We start from the raw sequence: 19,617 nt of genomic DNA, 5'->3' as shown, positions 1-19,617 counted from the left end.
CGTTCTACAAGGGGCAGAGAGCGAAAAAATCGCCGGAACGCCCACAAATCTGCTCAGGCAATGACTGACGCATCCCTGTTCCAATGGCTAGCCTCCATTTATGGAGCTAGCCAATGGAACAGTGAGGCGGGTTAAAGCCCCATACTGATTCTGAAAAGATTTCGCCTGCGCAAACACTGCTGCGCAGTGCTATGCCAGGCGAAACCTAAAAAACAGTGCCACCATGTGGTGGACTATCTCTAGACCCGGTGCTGACAATTAACTGCTGGTGCCGAGCACCGGAAACCACTGGCTCAAATTAGGCACTGATGCAGCAGCATCAGTCTTCGGCTCCTCGGTCCTCTGTGTTGAAATATTCTGGGGTACCGCTTTAGCCGAGCACTTGAAGCAGGTCAAGATCCAATCTGAGGAGGAGGGTCTGTCCCCAACCAGGCTATCTCCAAACTGAAAGCATTTCCTTGACAAACAACTTGTTACATTCCAAGCGCAATGCAGGGTGGCGGGTGTGTGCAGCATGTCACCTACAGCAACACATGTGGTAAACACGAACATGTAAAGAAGAGAAAAAAAGTTGATTTTTTAAAAAAAATATTGGAAAGATTTATTTTTCTATTACTAAAGTGTTAGAAGGCGCGGCACACAGGAAGAGAATAACGGTTCTTGTCAAGTTTTCCTAATTAAATAAGCAAGTTCTTATGATAATGATTAAGCGACCAGAGGGAGTTATTTTGTACAAAAAAAACTTTACCAACTTTTTTCTTCACATACTATATAAACAAGTTTACAGTAAAAAATAAAGTACAAAAAAAGTTATAAAACATTAAAAACCATGTACAAGTTACACAGCAGAACAGTGGGCAGTCTAATAGCATTCTGATAAATATTAAATACAATTGTGATTGTAAGACAGAAGGGAAGGGACAAAAGGCCATTTTTACCAACTAGTGCAATGCTAAACGCGACGAGCATTTTTCTGTACAAGTACTCCTTCAGAGTACAGAAGATGCATGATGTTCAGATGTAGCGTAGGGGCTCAGCCCCTAGAACATACGAGTGCATACATTATATGGAGCGAGACTCAAACACTATGTTAACATAACATATTGCTCCAGTCTTCATTTGGCAACTCCACCCGTAAACAGGTGGCGGTACTAAAGGTCCCAGAGACTAAAACAGTAGCGATGGAGCGCCTGGGCCGATGTCCAGAAGATGTGGTCATATGGTGGACGTCACCAGACCCGTGGAGTCGGCTTTGAGGTAGATGGGCGGCTTGGCTTTTAGCGTCAACTCGCACTCCTCGCGGTTCTGCCCTTCAACACTCTTGCGTATTCCATAGCCGAAATAGATTGCGAAACCTGCCAAGGGATTGGAATGATGAGTTATTTTACCAAAAATTAAAGACTCGCCTGAGTTTTTCCAGCAGTGCACATTTTCCATCTTACAATCCTCCCACCCGTCCCACTGGTCAATCCACAGCACTTGTGCGAGAAGAATCCCACCCAGAGAATAAATATTCCATTTTACAATCCTCCCACCCGTCCCATTGGTCAACTAACAGCATTTGTGCAAGAAGAATCCCACCCAAAGTGCAAATATTCCATCTTACAATCCTTCCACCCGTCCCACTGGTCCACTAACAACATTTGTGCAAGGAGAATCCCACCCATGGTGCAAATTTCACATCTTACAATCCTACCACTGGTCAACCCACAGCACTTGGGCACGGAGAATCCCACCCACGGTGCAAATTTCACATCTTACAATCCTACCACCCGTCCCACTGGTCAACTAACAGCACTCGTACAAGAAGAATCCCAACCACAGTACAAATTTCACGTCTTACAATCCTTCCACCCGTCCCACTGGTCAACCCACAGCACTCGTGCAAGAAGAATCCCAACCACAGTACAAATTTCACGTCTTACAATCCTTCCACCCGTCCCACTGGTCAACCCACAGCACTCGTGCAAGAAGAATCCCAACCACAGTGCAAATTTCACATCTTACAATCCCCCCACCCGTCCCACTGGTCAACTAACAGCACTTGTCCAAGAAGAATCCCACCCACAGTGCAAATTTCACATCTTACAATCCCCCCACCCGTCCCACTGGTCAACTAACAGCACTTGTCCAAGAAGAATCCCACCCACAGTGCAAATTTCACGTCTTACAATCCTTCCACCCGTCCCACTACTGGTCAACTAACAGCACTTGTGCCAGGAGAATTCAACCCACAGTCCAAATTTCACATCTTAAAATCCTTCCACCCCGTCCCACTCGTTAACCCGCAGCACTTGGACAAGAGAATCCCACCCACAGCGCAATGTTTACCTATTATCATCCAGACTCCAAACCGGGCCCAAGTCATAGCATCCAACTGCATCATGAGGTAAATGTTCACAAACACACTGAAGAGAGGGAGGAGGGGGAGAGCAGGCACCTGCAAGACAACAAGGCACGAGGTAAGTCAACACACAGGAACCGCTGCGCTACCACACACAGCGCGCCTGCACTAGTGAAACAATTCGCTTCAAGGAAACAAGCCTTCTAGAAGATCTCAATGTTGAACTTTCCAACTGGAAATGACAGGCAAACGCTGCACAAGCGAAGGACATAGGGAGGGCGTAAATAAGGCAAGAAGGTGAAAATACAGAGGTCTTGCAATGACAGGCAAACGCTGCACAAGCGAAGGACATAGGGAGGGCGTAAATAAGGCAAGAAGGTGAAAATACAGAGGTCTTGAAATGACAGGCAAACGCTGCACAAGCGAAGGACATAGGGAGGGCGTAAATAAGGCAAGAAGGTGAAAATACAGAGGTCTTGAAATGACAGGCAAACGCTGCACAAGTGAAGGACATAGGGAGGGCGTAAATAAGGCAAGAAGGTGAAAATACAGAGGTCTTGAAATGACAGGCAAACGCTGCACAAGCGAAGGACATAGAGAGGGCGTAAATAAGGCAAGAAGATGAAAATACAGAGGTCTTGCAATGACAGGCAAATGCTGTGTATTGTAGACACCAGGAGAGTAAAACGTAATTTTTTTGGGTGTAAAAACACAAATGTTTCCTGGTGAGAGCATTTCTTGAAGCCGCCACGCTAGCAAATATAATCAAGACCATCAACGAAAGGCCACAATGAAAAACACACAGTAAGAGGGTGAGACAAGGGGCTACCAGGAGGCAGCAGCTGCACAACACTGCAGAAGAAAGATGTGATCAAGTAGTCAACAGTTAATCTACGTGAAGAAACCTTAACTTTGCTTCTGTCACTGGACAATCAGGTCCCTTTGTCTCCAGAGCCCAAGAGCCTCTAGATAGGCTGAGCAGCAGCACTGTGTGCTGATTCCAAAGGTACCAAGAAACAAAGGAGAAATGGCAGCACAGACAGAATGGCACGACATCAAAACAAAAGACAGAGATAGGATAGAGAAGAAAGAAGGAAAGAAAACAGACTACACTTATCGCTCATTCGCTCCTACCTTGAAAGACAGACGAGCACCGCTCTCTGGCTGTCTCCAAATCAGCCCCGTGATTATGGCACAGACCACCAGAAGGAAAACACATGCCGCGATCCAGCCCACGCTGCCTGCCAGCAGTGCGTCGAGCTTCACCGACAGGATTATACAAAGGATGATGAACACAAAAGCTGCAAGAGAAGAAACACAGGGAGAACCAGCGAGCTCTCGTTAGAATAGAGCCTGCAGTACATCTCAGCTCCCAGAGATCTTCAATCAAACATTCAGGGGGTTCGTAGAGTTTTCAGCGGGGTGAGGTGCCCATTTTGTTAACATCACCTCCCAGCCCACAACAAAACACTATCTCTCTGCACTGACACCAACAGCATGGTGCCAAGTACTCGCCACCCCTCCCTGCAACCCATGCACCTGCTGGCTTTGACTGTGTTTTTAGGGGGTTTCAGCTAGCCTTCCTTCTAAAGAAGATATGCCTGTAATATAAGGAGAAGGGCGCAGGGTGGAGCCATTGTTCCATGCATGTGAATTTGTGAAGTAGACAAACTACTGTAGGAATTACATCCCCCAAAGCTCCAAGGACAATGCAAAGTGCCACTTGCACATTTTCACTTCACTCAAATCAAGACTAGCTCTGCTGTAATCAGGCATCGAAGCACACCTCGGAGGCACTGGACTTCCAGGGTGGGAACCCAATGACGTTGGTCACCACACAGGTTGGGGAGTGAGGGATCTTTTAAAAACCCTGAAGGTTTTAATTTAACCCTGCGTGTCTGCAAGTGAGAGTCCAGAGGGCCACATGTTAGGAATACAAAGTACTCGCTCTTCTTAATTAATTGTGGGTTTGTAATGCGCTAGAATCGACTCCCGAAGGAGTATCTCTGCGCGGTAGACCGCTGGGGAACCCGTCCTGGCTTTCCCTGTGAGATGGTCCCTACTGGGTATCTCCAAGGTGAAACCAGGCATCCCCGGCGTATGTGGGGGGCCGTTGTGGAGATGAGGCAAGCTAATGCCCAGAGTTGCCGAGTGTGATCCCTGGTTAGAGTAGGCACCGAGATGAGAATTATCGAGTCCGCTGACCCTGGTCCACGACCCTGCCGCGTCGGGAATTGAGCCCTGGTCCCGGGCCGTCCTCTCCTCTCGGGTCTGCCGCCTCTAACCAGTGAGCCACACCACTCTTGTTCGATTGATTTAGTCAAGGAAAGACGAGCGAGTTTTCTCTCTCCCTTTTTTCTGTTTATGAGTTTCATAAATCCTCAAAACTTTAAATTTCATGGTTGAATCTCTCTTTGTGAACAGGAGTGAGCACAGATAAACACTCAGGGGGCGATTCACAGAACTAATCTGAGACAAAATCCTAAACTGACTACGTTTGGTATTCACAGAAGGCATTTAGTAGTAGTAAAGTTAGGATTTTGTCTCAAGACAAACTTAAGTTTAACTTAAGTTTAATTCAAGTTTAACTTAAGACAAAATCCTAACTTACGACAAAATCCTAACTTAATACTGTACTAAATGCCTTCTGTGAATACCAAAAGTAGTACGTTTAGGATTGTGTCTCAGATTAGTTCGGTGAATTGGCCCCTCAAGCAGAAGGGAGGTTTAAATGTGAGGGTTCCGGTTTAAGAGGGAGGCGGCAGAAGGGAAGTCACCTTGACACGTGTAGGCCTGGCAGAGGTGTGAGCTGCTTCCGAGGCCTCATCAGCTGCTGCTGGGGGTCCTTCGGGGTCAGGTGATAAGAGGGAGCAAGAGTCCAGCGCAGAAGGACTTTCCAGAGTTCTGTGATTGGTAGTTAGGTATGTGCTTTGTGGGCCCGCTCAAGCGCTCCTGTGTTTCAGAAGTTATTTATGGAAATGACCAAAGCATTGTGTGTGGGGGGGGGGGGGGGGGGGGGGGGGCAGGCAGCAGAATATCAGCCACAAGGTATTATACACATTTATAACTCTGCAGAGCAGGACTTGGGGGTTCCACAGACTAATATCCACACAGGAAGGCCAGAGTACTAGGATTCTGGAGGCTCAGAAAAAAGACTCACTTCAGGGACCAACAGCATCCCTAAATAATGCTGCAGGAATGTTAACAGACAAGAGAAAACAGTTCAGAGAAGACATGCCCAGCACAACCCAGAACAGCAATCCAAGCAGTATAAAGTGTTATGGCCAGCCCTGTCAGGATCCTATTGTTACTTGGAGGTCAGATACAGCCATTCAAAGAGCTTCTCCCCATCACACCCCACCCCATATTCCCCAGCAGACTTACAGATCGCAGAGACGCAGCCATACACAATGCGGCCAGAGACGGCTGTGGGGAAGCTTTTGTGGGGCACAAACAGGCACTTGAGTTTGAATTTGGGTGGGAGGCCGGGGTCAGAAAGGTCGTCTAGGTGCATGGCCATCTTCTCAGACTCTGGGCTGGTAAGGTCGTCCAGATCCCCACAGGTGAGTTGATCTGGTTGATACCTGAGTACAGAGAGAAAAATGAAAAATGCACATCAACAAACTACACACAGTCTCACTTGGCACAAAAGAAGCAAGGGTGAAGGCAGTATCCTGTAGGAGGTGTCTGTAGGAGGTGCCTGTAGGAGGTGCCTGTAGGAGGTGCCTGTAGGAGGTGCCTGCAGGAGGTGTCTGCAGGGGGTGCCTGTAGGAGTTGTCTGTAGGAGGTGCCTGTAGGAGGTGTCTGTAGGAGGTGCCTGTAGGAGGTGCCTGCAGGAGGTGCCTGTAGGAGGTGCCTGTAGGAGGTGTCTGTAGGAGTTGTCTGTAGGAGGTGTCTGTAGGAGGTGTCTGTAGGAGGTGCCTGTAGGAGGTGCCTGTAGGAGGTGCCGGTAGGAGGTGCCTGTAGGAGGTGCCTGTAGGAGGTGCCTGTAGGAGGTGCCTGCAGGAGGTGTCTGTAGGAGGTGCCTGTAGGAGGTGCCTGTAGGAGGTGCCTGCAGGAGGTGCCTGCAGGAGGTGCCTGTAGGAGGTGTCTGTAGGAGGTGTCTGTAGGAGGTGCCTGTAGGAGGTGCCTGCAGGAGGTGCCTGTAGGAGGTGCCTGTAGGAGGTGTCTGTAGGAGGTGTCTGTAGGAGGTGCCTGTAGGAGGTGTCTGTAGGAGGTGTCTGTAGGAGGTGCCGGTAGGAGGTGCCTGTAGGAGGTGTCTGTAGGAGGTGCCTGTAGGAGGTGCCTGTAGGAGGTGTCTGTAGGAGGTGCCTGTAGGAGGTGTCAGTAGGAGGTGTCTGTAGGAGGTGTCTGTAGGAGGTGCCTGCAGGAGGTGCCTGCAGGAGGTGTCTGTAGGAGGTGCCTGTAGGAGGTGTCAGTAGGAGGTGTCTGTAGGAGGTGTCTGTAGGAGGTGCCTGTAGGAGGTGCCTGTAGGAGGTGCCTGTAGGAGGTGCCTGTAGGAGGTGCCTGCAGGAGGTGCCTGCAGGAGGTGCCTGTAGGAGGTGCCTGTAGGAGGTGTCTGTAGGAGGTGTCTGTAGGAGGTGTCTGTAGGAGGTGCCTGTAGGAGGTGCCTGTAGGAGGTGCCTGTAGGAGGTGCCTGCAGGAGGTGCCTGTAGGTGTCTGTAGGAGGTGCCTGTAGGAGGTGCCTGTAGGAGGTGCCTGCAGGAGGTGTCTGCAGGAGGTGCCTGTAGGAGGTGTCTGTAGGAGGTGCCTGTAGGAGGTGCCTGTAGGAGGTGCCTGTAGGAGGTGCCTGCAGGAGGTGCCTGTAGGAGGTGTCTGTAGGAGGTGCCTGTAGGAGGTGTCTGTAGGAGGTGCCTGTAGGAGGTGTCAGTAGGAGGTGTCTGTAGGAGGTGTCTGCAGGAGGTGCCTGTAGGAGGTGTCTGTAGGAGGTGCCTGTAGGAGGTGTCAGTAGGAGGTGTCTGTAGGAGGTGTCTGTAGGAGGTGCCTGCAGGAGGTGCCTGCAGGAGGTGCCTGTAGGAGGTGTCTGTAGGAGGTGCCTGTAGGAGGTGTCAGTAGGAGGTGTCTGTAGGAGGTGCCTGTAGGAGGTGCCTGCAGGAGGTGTCTGTAGGAGGTGCCTGTAGGAGGTGCCTGTAGGAGGTGTCTGTAGGAGGTGCCTGTAGGAGGTGCCTGCAGGAGGTGTCTGTAGGAGGTGTCTGTAGGAGGTGTCTGTAGGAGGTGCCTGTAGGAGGTGTCTGTAGGAGGTGCCTGTAGGAGGTGCCTGTAGGAGGTGCCTGTAGGAGGTGCCTGCAGGAGGTGCCTGTAGGAGGTGTCTGTAGGAGGTGCCTGTAGGAGGTGTCAGTAGGAGGTGTCTGTAGGAGGTGCCTGTAGGAGGTGTCTGTAGGAGGTGTCTGTAGGAGGTGCCTGCAGGAGGTGCCTGCAGGAGGTGCCTGTAGGAGGTGTCTGTAGGAGGTGCCTGTAGGAGGTGTCAGTAGGAGGTGTCTGTAGGAGGTGCCTGTAGGAGGTGCCTGCAGGAGGTGTCTGTAGGAGGTGCCTGTAGGAGGTGCCTGCAGGAGGTGTCTGTAGGAGGTGCCTGTAGGAGGTGCCTGTAGGAGGTGTCTGTAGGAGGTGCCTGTAGGAGGTGCCTGTAGGAGGTGCCTGCAGGAGGTGCCTGTAGGAGGTGTCTGTAGGAGGTGCCTGTAGGAGGTGTCAGTAGGAGGTGTCTGTAGGAGGTGCCTGTAGGAGGTGCCTGTAGGAGGTGCCTGTAGGAGGTGTTTGTAGGAGGTGTCTGTAGGAGGTGTCTGTAGGAGGTGCCTGTAGGAGGTGCCTGTAGGAGGTGTCTGTAGGAGGTGCCTGTAGGAGGTGCCTGTAGGAGGTGCCTGCAGGAGGTGCTTGTAGGAGGTGTCTGTAGGAGGTGCCTGTAGGAGGTGTCAGTAGGAGGTGTCTGTAGGAGGTGTCTGTAGGAGGTGCCTGTAGGAGGTGCCTGTAGGAGGTGTCAGTAGGAGGTGTCTGTAGGAGGTGCCTGTAGGAGGTGCCTCTAGGAGGTGCTGCCTACTCAAGCTGTACCCTGTGGGGCCAGCACAGCGCACAAGGAGTTCTGGTGAAACTGGTACCACACACCAGAGCTGCACAACACACGACAGCCGTGCAATGCACACGTGTGTCCACAACGAACATGAAGGGCGAGTCTTTCAGGGGGGCGGTGAGTTCCAAGCCCTCATAGTGGGGCGTGCACGCCCTTCGGGCCACCCGCCCCGAATGAATGAATCACTGATTAGCAGAGCCGGATCTCGAATGAGGCAGAGCTGCTCTGAACTGATATTCAAGCTGGACTGGGGGAAGATGGAGGGACAGTGGTCTGCGGGGACCGAGCCACCGCCCGCATCCCACCTCACCAGCAGGGGGCGAAGAGGTGCAGACTGAGAATGCACCCAGGGCTGTAACATAGCAGCCCAAAGCAGTTAGCAATGGGCCTATTACACCCAAAAAATGGAATGGGGCTTATATAACCCCAGGAAACTCTATAGTGCCCCTTTTCCAACAAGGGGCAAAGAAATCAGGAGAGTGGTTACCCCTGATGGCCTTGAAGGATGAGCACAGAAGCAAGAAGGTACTTCAGGGATAGAAAGGCATCACCGGTATCAGCCGAGAGTGGTGCCAAAGGGGGGAAAGGACATTATCATCATGCCCTACACAATACTTGCATTCAGAAGGCTTCTGTCAGTGCAGTGCCTTAGACTGATCCCTGGGGCCTCTAGACTTCCAACAAACACTGCACAGACAGACAGCTCCTTAAAGCACCAGGGCTCTGGCACAGTGGGGTACAGGGCGGTCTGGGGGAACCAGCCCTCTGCAATAGTGGATTTAACACCAGTGCCCAACGGCAGGCCCAGGGCTGGACAAAGCCTGTCCCAGGATATCTAGACAGAATATTTATGGATAGCTACACAAAACACATTTATAGAAAGAGTAAAGGGGTCGCTTTAGGATAGCCAATGGCAACTGTTAAAATCTGGCATGGATTCCGCCCTTGCGGACGATGCTTTTGTTGTCTTGTGAAGACTCGTAAGTGCAGGGGTTCTAAAGTCCGGTGTGAGCTGTGTAGCCACAACGGAAAGTCTCAGACAACTTTTTAAGTACCGAAGAGCAGGACCACTGAGATTGCATAACTGAGAGGGGTTCCTCTACCTGAAAACAGTAAACCACTGACTGTTCCCTTTCCCTACTATTTCAGTCTTCCAAGATTGCAAAATAATTCTATTAAGAAGGGCACCACCCATCGGTGTCTGGAGCCCCCCAAAAAGGGCTTTGGGTCTGGGTTATGCCATGTCCCCTCTGAACACTAGGAATCCCAGACTTTTCTACTCTTTTGGGCCTCCTTTAGGTACCAGGGGTTGAATGCATGGAGTAGTTCCACGAGGCGCGTTAAGGGTGGTTAAAAAGAATGGTGGCCTGGCCGTGCCGACACCACCAGAGGTGACTCCCATCTGCCCCATGGAGCCAGCAGCCTGCAGGTCCAAACCCTGGCTTTGTGACCGAGAGTAAGGCCACCCTAGCTCCGCTCGCATGCGATGGCTACCGCTGTACGCCTAGTACACTCTTAGAAGACTCGCTGGACGAGAACCTTTAATAATTCTAAAGAAGCCCACCTCACCCCACTCAATCCATCATCAAATATAATCACTAGAGAACAGTACTCACCTAAGAATCAGAACACAGACCGCCACCAGGGAGTACGCCAGCAGGGTGCCGATGGACATCAAGTCGACGAGGTCCTTGAGTTCGAATAAGAATGCCATGAGCGCTAGAAACAAGAGTTGGGTTGAGAGGGGCCATTAGAGCTACAACTTCAACATGCAGAGCACCAGATTTAGAATGGAAGGTTCCGGGGCTGGCTACTCGCAGCCTGGTGCCTGCCAACCATCCACCCACCCACCGACTCACCCATCCATCCATCCACCCACCGATCCATCCATCCATCCACCCACCGACCCATGCAGCCACCCACCCACCGATCCATCCATCCATCCACCCACCCACCGATCCATCCATCCACCCACCGACCCATGCAGCCACCCACCCACCGATCCATCCATCCACCCACCGACCCACCCACAGATCCATCCACCCACCCACCCAGAGTAGGTGTAAACACATGAAACAACCCAACAGTATGAGATGCTGAGGCCAGGTGGTGGATAATAAACAGACTCCAGCAAAGAGAAGCAATAGTGCAACAGAGCAACTGTAGTAGGCGTGCAGGCCGTGACCTCATGCACAGCTCCACGACCACAGACAGCAAAGCAATCTTCAGCAGAAATTTCATGCAGCAGCAAAAGCAATTCAACAGAAAACAATGTACATTGTAATAGTCACACAGTACTTGAGCAATTACCAGAAAGGGGGCATATAGCTGAGCAGTGGGACAATAACAGAGAGTTTATGGAATTAGTGGGCGCTGGGACGGGAATGTATAGAGCAGGGTTCTCCAATGTCGGTCCTGGGGGGCCGGATCCATGCCAGATTTTTAGCATATCCACATGTAGATAAATGTAGTTATCTCAAAAATCTGACACGGATCCAGCCCTCCAGGACCGACATTGGAGAACCCTGGTATAGAGGTTATGGAATTCATTGCCGGTGAGACAGGAACGTACAGAGGTTATGGAACTGATGGGGAGCGGGACAGGAAGGTAGAAAGATGATGGAACGAATGCTCCATACAGAGATTATGGAACTGATGGGTGGTGACGGAATGTATAGAGGGTCTGGATTGGTTGGTGGTGGGAGGGAATGTATAGAGCGGGGGTCTCCAACCTTTTCTGTAGTGAGGGCTACTTCTGATCAGTGAAAAGGAAGGCTGTGAGCTACTGGTAGCTCATGATCGACTGGTTGGAGACTCCAGCTATAAAGTATCTGGACTTGGTGAGTGGTGGGAGAAACATTGAGAGGTTCTGGAACTGGTGGGTGGTGAGATTGGGTTGTGTAGCGGTTCTGGAATTGGTGGGACGGGAATTGAGCTTATGGATCTGATGGGTGGTGGTGTTGGATGCTTCAATGTTCTATTTAGCTTTACAGGCACTGGAGGCCGCCCTTGCCGTGTACCCAGGACCTGCGATGTGTAGTAGCATGGACGAGAGGAGGTTCAGAGCAAGCAAACCCGAGCAATGGAACCACTCAAGTGCCTTTGACTTCAGAGGCGCCCCCAACCCCCCCCCCCCCCCCCCCCCCCCATGACTGCAATGCTCCAGTGACGTTTGCATCCCTAATCCCGCTTTTGATCACACATTGGACAGACCCAGAGTAGCAGCTCTTCCATGCCAGGTACCAAATGGTCCAGCCCTTTAAATCCTTACCAGCAATGATGCCCGACACAATGGTGGCAACCAAGGGGGTCTTGGTCCTCTCGTTAATGCTGGCAAGAAACTTGAAGAGAAGCCCATCCTCAGCCATGGCGTAGATCACACGCGGCATCGGGAACATGGAGCCCAGAAGACTAATTGAGACAAGAAACGAAGTGAGCCCCTCAGAGGTCGCAAGTAGTGCAAATGCTTCAATTCACCTGCACGCTGCCCTATATCCTACAGAATCCAACCCTTTACACACAGAGACAGGCTGCCGTCCCCATCTTAAAATGCAGATATCAAAACTTTCATAAATGGTGGTAATTGGTGCCATTTTACTGCTGTCATGGGTGTGCAGGATGCCGCAGGAATCCACCACAGTGTAATTTTCACTTTTCTTACTCTCAATACCCTTCGTGACAAGGCGTGAATGAACAAGAGCGCTGGTGACTACTACCCAACATTTTACCTGCCCCCGGACCTAGCACGTCAATGGGTGTTCGAAACGTGTCAGAGTGCTGGACATAAAGTAACCTCTAAAACACAACCAGCCGGTGTGCTTGACCTGCTCTTGGGGCGAATCACTGAGTCCTGGCGCTTTCTACTCAGAGCCCACAGCGGTGCAAAGTGAGCACATTCTATTACATACAAACAGCAGGCTCATTACACATACACCTGAACCCGATGAATCACAAAGAACAGCAACTACACACCACACTGAAGAAAAGGATTTAGTCAAGCTAGGACGCGATTGGCTGGGCACTCACAGGTTCCTACTTTAATATGGCTAGAGTTGTCCTCCTGTCCAGGTTTTGAACCTAGTCCCACACATTACTTGGGTACCCTTTTCTGCAGTGGATACAAGGTTGTGCGCCCCTGCCATTGCGTTCTCTCGGTATTGGGTGCGCACCATCAGACGTACCAAGGGAAACCATGAGAGAAACAGTGGGTATGGTCTGCTTCACTCTTCCAGGAGACAATCACTCCTGAACCTCATCTAGAGAAAGAGTGGATGGAGGCTTAGATGAAACAACAAGAGTCAGATGCTCCGGAACAGATTCTGTTCCGTGCTGCAGTGTAGCTGATCTCAAGACATTAAATCAAATGTAGCCCGACGAGCAAGAAACAAAAACCCTAGCCGTAAACACTGGATCCCTCCAGCCTTTCCACCCCAAAATAGACACAGAGTACTGAAGGTTTCCGCTAAGCAGCCTCTTTCTTAGGATATGTGGGGTGCAGCCAAGTAAATGCCTCAATGGAAGAGCCAAGTGCAGACAACTGAAACCTTCCAGGTACCTGACTCGAGGCAGGTCTGTGACTGTGAATCGGTCTGGATTTCCTCACTACACCCTCTGCAGAACTGACCCTCAACGCTCAGAGAAGTCCCTGCGAATTTCTGCACTTACCTAGTGGAGAGTGCGCAGAGGGACCCGATGGCAACGACGTAGCGGGCAGGATCCCAGTTTACGTAATGAAAGGCCTCCGGGAGAGGGCTGTCCCTGTTGAGCAGGTAGTAGGGCATCATGAGGGTGAGCGAAGCGGAGACGCCGAAGTAAGCCACGAAGCAGATGAGGAGAGAGACGATGATGCCCAACGGGATGGAGCGCTGAGGGTTCTTGGCTTCTTCACCTGGTAAAGAGCAACAGACTGAAGGTGAGTAAACTGCCCACACCCTCTGCATCCACAAAAGATGACCATGCTACGCTTCACAACGAGGCATTGCACTCGACAACACACACACGCATACACACTTACAAAGTCATGGACTACGCATACACTAATCGTACAGCCAAAGTGGGCAAAGGCTCATGCCTGGCATCAAGGACCTTGGAGTGCTCCGAACTTAGCATGAGAAGTCAGTACAACACGTTTCACAATTTAGGAACAGCAGTGACGTAACCACAGCTACTTTGTGCTAGCCACTGGAAGGTGCTGGGTCGTGAATACCCGGTCCCTCAGATCTAGCATTCGTGAAGGGTACATTTTATATTTAGTTAAATAGTTCACACAATTTCCATGAGGCATAAAAGCACAGGAGATGAGATCTTGAGGTAAAGCTACCGACCCGGAGAGGGGGTTTTTACCCCAGCTCCAGCGCTTGATTGAAAAGTGTGTGGTTGTACAAGAACCACAATCTCCCTGTGCCTTGAATTTTAAATATGTGTTGTACGCAATACGATGGTAAATGTGGCATGACACGTAATGTGGTGGAGTATTTGAAAAATTAGATCAATGCCATCTTAGGAAGCTGATCTTGTATCCTTTTCCAGCCACCCAGTAGGGTTTACTGCGGGCTTCGATGTAGGGTTGAGTTATCAGTACCAAACCGTACATACATGTGGTCTAATGACGCAACCACCTGAGGTACTGTGCATGTAGAGTTGTGTCCTGAGGAGGGCTAAGATAGGACTATCAATGCTCAAGGGCGAGATTGTGGAGCTCACTTCTAGGGCTCCAGGTCCACGAACTTGAAGGACCTCAGTGGATCTACCAAAAGACTGAGGGCCTTCGATCTAAAGGGATCTTTCCAGGGAGGACCTCCTGCCCACATCTGGGACCAAGAAGAATGAATGACAGCAAGCTATGAGAGCGCTGCATCAACGCTCTAACTGATACCGGTTAATATCACGTACAATGTTGATCACCGCACCTATGCTAAAGGTACAATGACTCTGAAGGACAGATTCTGAAGAGATAAGAGATCAGACCACATTCAAGCACAAGAAGTAAACACTGACGACCTAAGCATGGCCTCTGACCGGCCCCATGCAATGCACCAATAGAGTCCTGTGTGATACAGCCAACATAGGTAAGTGTCCCTTTACCAGTGTCAAAAGATGGAGATCAGTGGACTGGGATGTGGACAAGCAAATGTGTTCATGGCTGACAGACAGATCTTTCATTCATACATCCAAAAGTGGCGGTAAAGGTAGGAGCTAGCTCCAGCCCAGAGACCAGATGTGAGAACCTTGTTCGCAGTCGCTGCATCTACAGCAGCGAGACGACTTCACCACCACATTAGTGGTCAGACCATCTGCCTGTCTCCAAAGTACGTCTACACATGTACATCAGTCATTCTTCTTCCCACCTGAATTGACATTCATCAAAAATTCATTTAAACAAAGAACAGCCTCATAGTACCCTCCTCCTCCGCACATTTCACAACTGCTGTGCCAGAGCCGTGGTGCTTCACACAACTTGTGCAGTTTAGCAGGACTGGAGCACAGTTGAAGGCGTGCGTCAGACAAGTATTCGAGAACGCAGTTCAACGGTCCTGAGCATGATTGAGAAATGGTCATCTCTACGGATGGAATGTGTGCAGCGGCAGTTAGGTTACCTGTAGTCGCGATACAGTCAAAGCCCACAAAGGCGTAGAAGCAGGTGGCAGCGCCAGCGACGATACCACTGAATCCAAACGGGGAAAAGCCACCAGACCCGAACTCTCCAATGCTGGAAAAAAGAAATGAAATTATTCCGTGTGGAACCAGATTTGGACTGCTCGCCTCTAAGTCAGGTCTGGGGTAGGACGGGAATCCAAGGTGGAAGTGACGCATGGAATGGAGAAAGGAATAGGACTTGAGACCAAGAGTAGGGTGGGTAAGACTAGGCGAGTGGAGGAGGGTGCAGGCTCAAAGGGATGAGGGTGCTGTGGGGTGGCGAAGGACGGTGAATAGATAGAGGGGTTCATTGCCACCTGGAGGAAGCTCCAGTCACTGCCATGAGCCGTGGAAGGTACAGGCTCGAAGCAACTTGGACTGGGACAGAGGGTGTGAAAGGAAGGAAAAGGGAGGAAAGTAAGCAGCAGAAGGCATCAGTACTCAATGGTGTTTGGGGGGTACGAGGGGGAGATGGAAGGGTGAGAGATAGTGAAATGGGAAAGAAGTGTGATAACTAGAAGAATGTACACAAAAACAAGTATTGAACCTTAAAGACAGACAAGATGAGCCCAAACATGCGGAGCAGATACCTATGGCCTCATTTATTGCCTTTTGGCATAGGGCAACGCTGCAAGTTAGCCAAAGTGAAAGTGCAGGAATGCACCATATTTAAGCAATATGGAGCAAGTCCTGTCTTTTCTCCCTGCACTAGAGCCGTGTCAGGAGCTTAGCGCCAACGTTGGCACCCTGGCACCATGGTTCTAGGGTGCCTCCGTTGCAGGCAGAATTCTTTTGGTGCAGGAAGGAGCAACTTTCAGCACAAAACAATCCTAAGAGGTGCTTTCACTCATGTGTGCTGCAGAAAACATGGAAAGAGGAAAAAATGGGGAGAAATTAACGTATTTCTCCTTGTTACACCTCACCTCGGGAGACGTGCGGATTTGGGGCTACCCCAGGTTTACATCACTTTGTAAATCCGGGACAGGGTCAAATTCCATGGGTGGGTGTTGCATGGAAAAACCCACCGCAATGCCCATGGAACGCCTCCTGGGGGCAGAGTAAGGTGATGCAGCGATTTGTGCTGCATCGCCGTACTCAGGATTTGAGACAACTAAAAGGGTGGTTTTGCGTGGCTTCATAAATCTAAATGAGAGTCCTGCGTCACGCATTTATCACTTGCCCCCTAGCGTAAAGCGGGAGCAGGGGAGCCCCTAAACCCCTCCTACCTGGTGCTGTTATAGGTGTACGAGTCATTCCTGTAGTCGTCCTCGCTCAGGCTCCAGTTCTTAGTGTCGCCCTTCACGAATCCGGCGATGATGATGAAGCCCAGAACCAGCAGGTTCACCGCGGTGAAGATCTTGTTCACCAGCGCAGACTCGCTCACACCGAAGGACAAAAGGCCTGCGGGGACAAGGAGAGGTTAGGGCCGGGCTGTGGACCGGGGCTGCCAAAGCCTTCTCTCGAAACCCTCCAAAGCTGCACAAACTTTAAAACACTTTGGTTTTAATTGCAAGAAAACAGCAATGGTGGAGTTTGTTAGGAGAAAATTCTCGCATATGGTTTCTACAAGAAAGTTCTAAAGGTACAACTCAGTACAATTCAGCCGTACTGAAGACTCCAAGCTAGTTTTAAAGATTCAACTAAAATTGCATGGACAAGAAACACAAGCTCTCAAAAAATATCTGGGGAAATTACTAATTGTGGCAGTAAAACTACACAGAACACAAAGAACCTGACTGGTCTTTTTCCACAGTCATCACAAATGGCCATATACTATGACCAGAGCCAATGGAATTATGAGGCAGGGGAGGGCCAAATTATGCAGAAGGGTTGAGTAAATTATGCTGAAAGAAAAGACAAATGATGCTGCGTGAAGCAGCAAATATTATGATAGTATTACCTCATTATTTTGTCATTTTTACACTTGTTAACACTGTTTGGACATTGTTTGCACTCCATTAGTACCAGTTAAGCACCGAAATATAGCAATAAACAAGAGAAAGGTAACCTGTCACCCTTTGCATAGGGCCAGCCCCTGTGCTGCAACACGTGTCGCTGCGCTTTTAGTAACTTTTGAATTGTTTGAGCTGGAAACAATTTTTTGTTAAAATCTGCAGGTTATGCGGCAGGTGATGGATTATGAGGCCATGCAACAAATGCATAATTATGCGAGAAGCTCCGCGGCTGCTCAATCGCATATTTTTAGTGGCTCTAATAATAACCTCAAAAAGGGAGTGGTTGAAACTACAAAAATGTTATTAGGGCAAGACATCTACCTGCAAGATAATGGGTGCCTAAAAGTTAAAGCACGCTTTGCCAAGTTGCCATGCATCGAACAGGTTTAATTAACCTATGGCGTCTCACCTGTCAGCAAGAGTACAATCAACAGTGCAAAGACATCCGGGTACTCGGCCAGGACATGCTCCACCTTGATGTTCACACGCTCTCTGAAGAATATCGAGATCTGGTTCCCGATGAGGTTATCGAAGGTAGAGCTCCAGGCGCGGGCGACGCTGGCAGTACCTGTTCAAGTTACATAAGACAAGAGGGTGAAGCCAATTGGACAGAAGCCAAGAATCTCCAAATAACTTTACAGAACATGTCGCAGTTACAGGTAAGCGAAACCGCACCTCCATGAAAATCTATGTAAAATACACGCCTTGTAATGAAATGGGCAGTTGTCTCAAATTCTGATACAACAAGTCTGCTAAAATACTTTTGTGATGGCCCCTCTAGTTTAGATGAGGATGTACCGGCCCACCACACGGGCAGGTACAATAGTCTGTCTGACTTTGGGTGGACTGGTGTAGGGTAGGTGATGGTCTACTGTAACCATAACAGAGACTGATTACGAGCTAGGCGGACAGGGTTACTCGACCCGCCAAATTTCAATTTCATTATATCCTATGGAACTTGTAATACTGCGACTGGATATCAGTCACTTTTGTGACAATTTCTTCCACTTGTGACGGAGTATCCCATTCGCCAAGATCCAAACCAGGCGCGTAATCCCTTAACTCAAGGATGGTATAAAAACAATAGAGGCGTACGCGGTCACCAAGACCAGGGCGTGCGAGAATGCGACAGACAGGCATTCTGCCAATGTAAAATGGGCATTCCCCTTCTTGGAATGCTTTCCTGTGCCATCACGTAGGGCAGCACCTCTGTGCTTGGCGTCGCGTGGCTGTGAGTCACACAGGTGTGTCGGGCCTAAATAAACCTGCTAGTCACCAGCTCCAAGCAACTCTCACTGGGATAAAACAATTAACCAGTGTGAAGGCTGGCTACAACAAACCACCCTTCCCCTCACCTGCACCCTCTGTGCTCGCAGGCGGCTCGCTTACCTAGAACATAGGACAGTATGAGGTTCCAGCCCGTGGTGAAGGCCCAGATCTCGCCTACCGTCACGTAGCTGTAGAGGTAGGCTGACCCGGTCTTGGGGACTCTTGCACCGAACTCAGCATAGCAGAGTCCGGCCAGCACCGAGGACAGGGCGGCGATGAGGAAACACAGCACGATGGAGGGCCCGGCCTTCTCCTTGGCTACTTCACCAGCCAGAACATAGACTCCGGCCCCCAGGGTGCTGCCCACACCCAGAGCAATGAGGTCCAAGGTGGACAGGCATCGGGCGAAGCGGGTCTCCTTGCTGCTTAGGTCCACCACTCGCCTGCGGATCAGCTTGTTCCCAAAGTTGGACAGGGATCCCACCAGCCTCTTGGCCATGTTCTTATGCCTTCACCTGCAAGGACGAGAAGAGAGCCCGTTAGCCAGGGTTACGTTTCCAGACAGAACCCAAACAGAAGGTGTAGGGACCAAGGCCACCATGGGTAAACAATGCAAACAGAAGGTGCAAGCGCCATGGCCACCGTGGAAACAGAACCTAAACAGAAATTGGAAGCACCATGGCCACCATGGAAACAGAACCTAAACAGAAAGTGGAAGCGCCATGGCCACCGTGGAGACAGAACCTAACGGAAAGTGGAAGCACCATGGCCACCGTGGAGACAGAACCTAACGGAAAGTGGAAGCACCATTGCCACCGTGGAGACAGAACCTAAACAGAAAGTGGAAGCGCCATGGCCACCGTGGAGACAGAACCTAAACAGAAAGTGGAAGCGCCATGGCCACCGTGGAGACAGAACCTACACAGAAAGTGGAAGCGCCATTGCCACCGTGGAGACAGAACCTAAACAGAAAGTGGAAGCGCCATGGCCACCGTGGAGACAGAACCTACACAGAAAGTGGAAGCGCCATTGCCACCGTGGAGACAAGAAGGTCTAAGCACCATGGATCTAGAACCAAAACAGATGCCGGCACTGGGCACAGACCAAAGAAGGTGGAGATGTCGGACACTGACCCCAAAACAGACGATGTAGGTGTCTGAAACCAACATACAACAGAAGGTTTAGGCACCGACAAAGACCCAAACCTGAAGGGATAGGCACCAACACTGGCCCAGAAGGTATAGGTGCCATGGAAACAGAGTGCAACACGGGAGTTACGTCCAATTAGCCCACCAGATCTTTTCGCTTTGACTACCCAGTTTTCAGACCTTTACTATGGGTGACTTTCACAT

General features: G+C 50.4%; 1 protein-coding gene across 1 annotated transcript in view; it reads right to left on the bottom strand.

Moving 5' to 3' along the window:
• Positions 1-575: 575 nt before the first annotated feature.
• Positions 576-19,617, bottom strand: part of SLC7A3 (solute carrier family 7 member 3) — a 49,167-nt gene continuing 30,125 nt past the window's right edge. Inside the window, exons 2-12 of the mRNA XM_086918294.1 lie at positions 18,386-18,780; positions 17,406-17,564; positions 16,268-16,442; positions 15,002-15,114; positions 13,071-13,293; positions 11,677-11,816; positions 10,022-10,124; positions 5,729-5,928; positions 3,479-3,645; positions 2,332-2,440; positions 576-1,355 (exon numbers count right to left, since the gene is read on the bottom strand). Coding sequence (XP_086774420.1) covers positions 1,216-1,355; positions 2,332-2,440; positions 3,479-3,645; positions 5,729-5,928; positions 10,022-10,124; positions 11,677-11,816; positions 13,071-13,293; positions 15,002-15,114; positions 16,268-16,442; positions 17,406-17,564; positions 18,386-18,764 — 1,908 coding nt within the window. The 5' untranslated portion in view covers positions 18,765-18,780 and the 3' untranslated portion in view covers positions 576-1,215. The remainder of the gene's footprint in view (positions 1,356-2,331; positions 2,441-3,478; positions 3,646-5,728; positions 5,929-10,021; positions 10,125-11,676; positions 11,817-13,070; positions 13,294-15,001; positions 15,115-16,267; positions 16,443-17,405; positions 17,565-18,385; positions 18,781-19,617) is intronic.

Source organism: Lissotriton vulgaris, chromosome 4_1 (genome assembly GCF_964263255.1).
Source record: "Lissotriton vulgaris chromosome 4_1, aLisVul1.2, whole genome shotgun sequence".
NCBI classification, from domain to species: Eukaryota; Metazoa; Chordata; class Amphibia; order Caudata; family Salamandridae; genus Lissotriton; species Lissotriton vulgaris.
The sequence above is the reverse complement of the archived record's forward strand: the minus strand, read 5'-3'. Positions and strand labels throughout refer to the sequence as shown.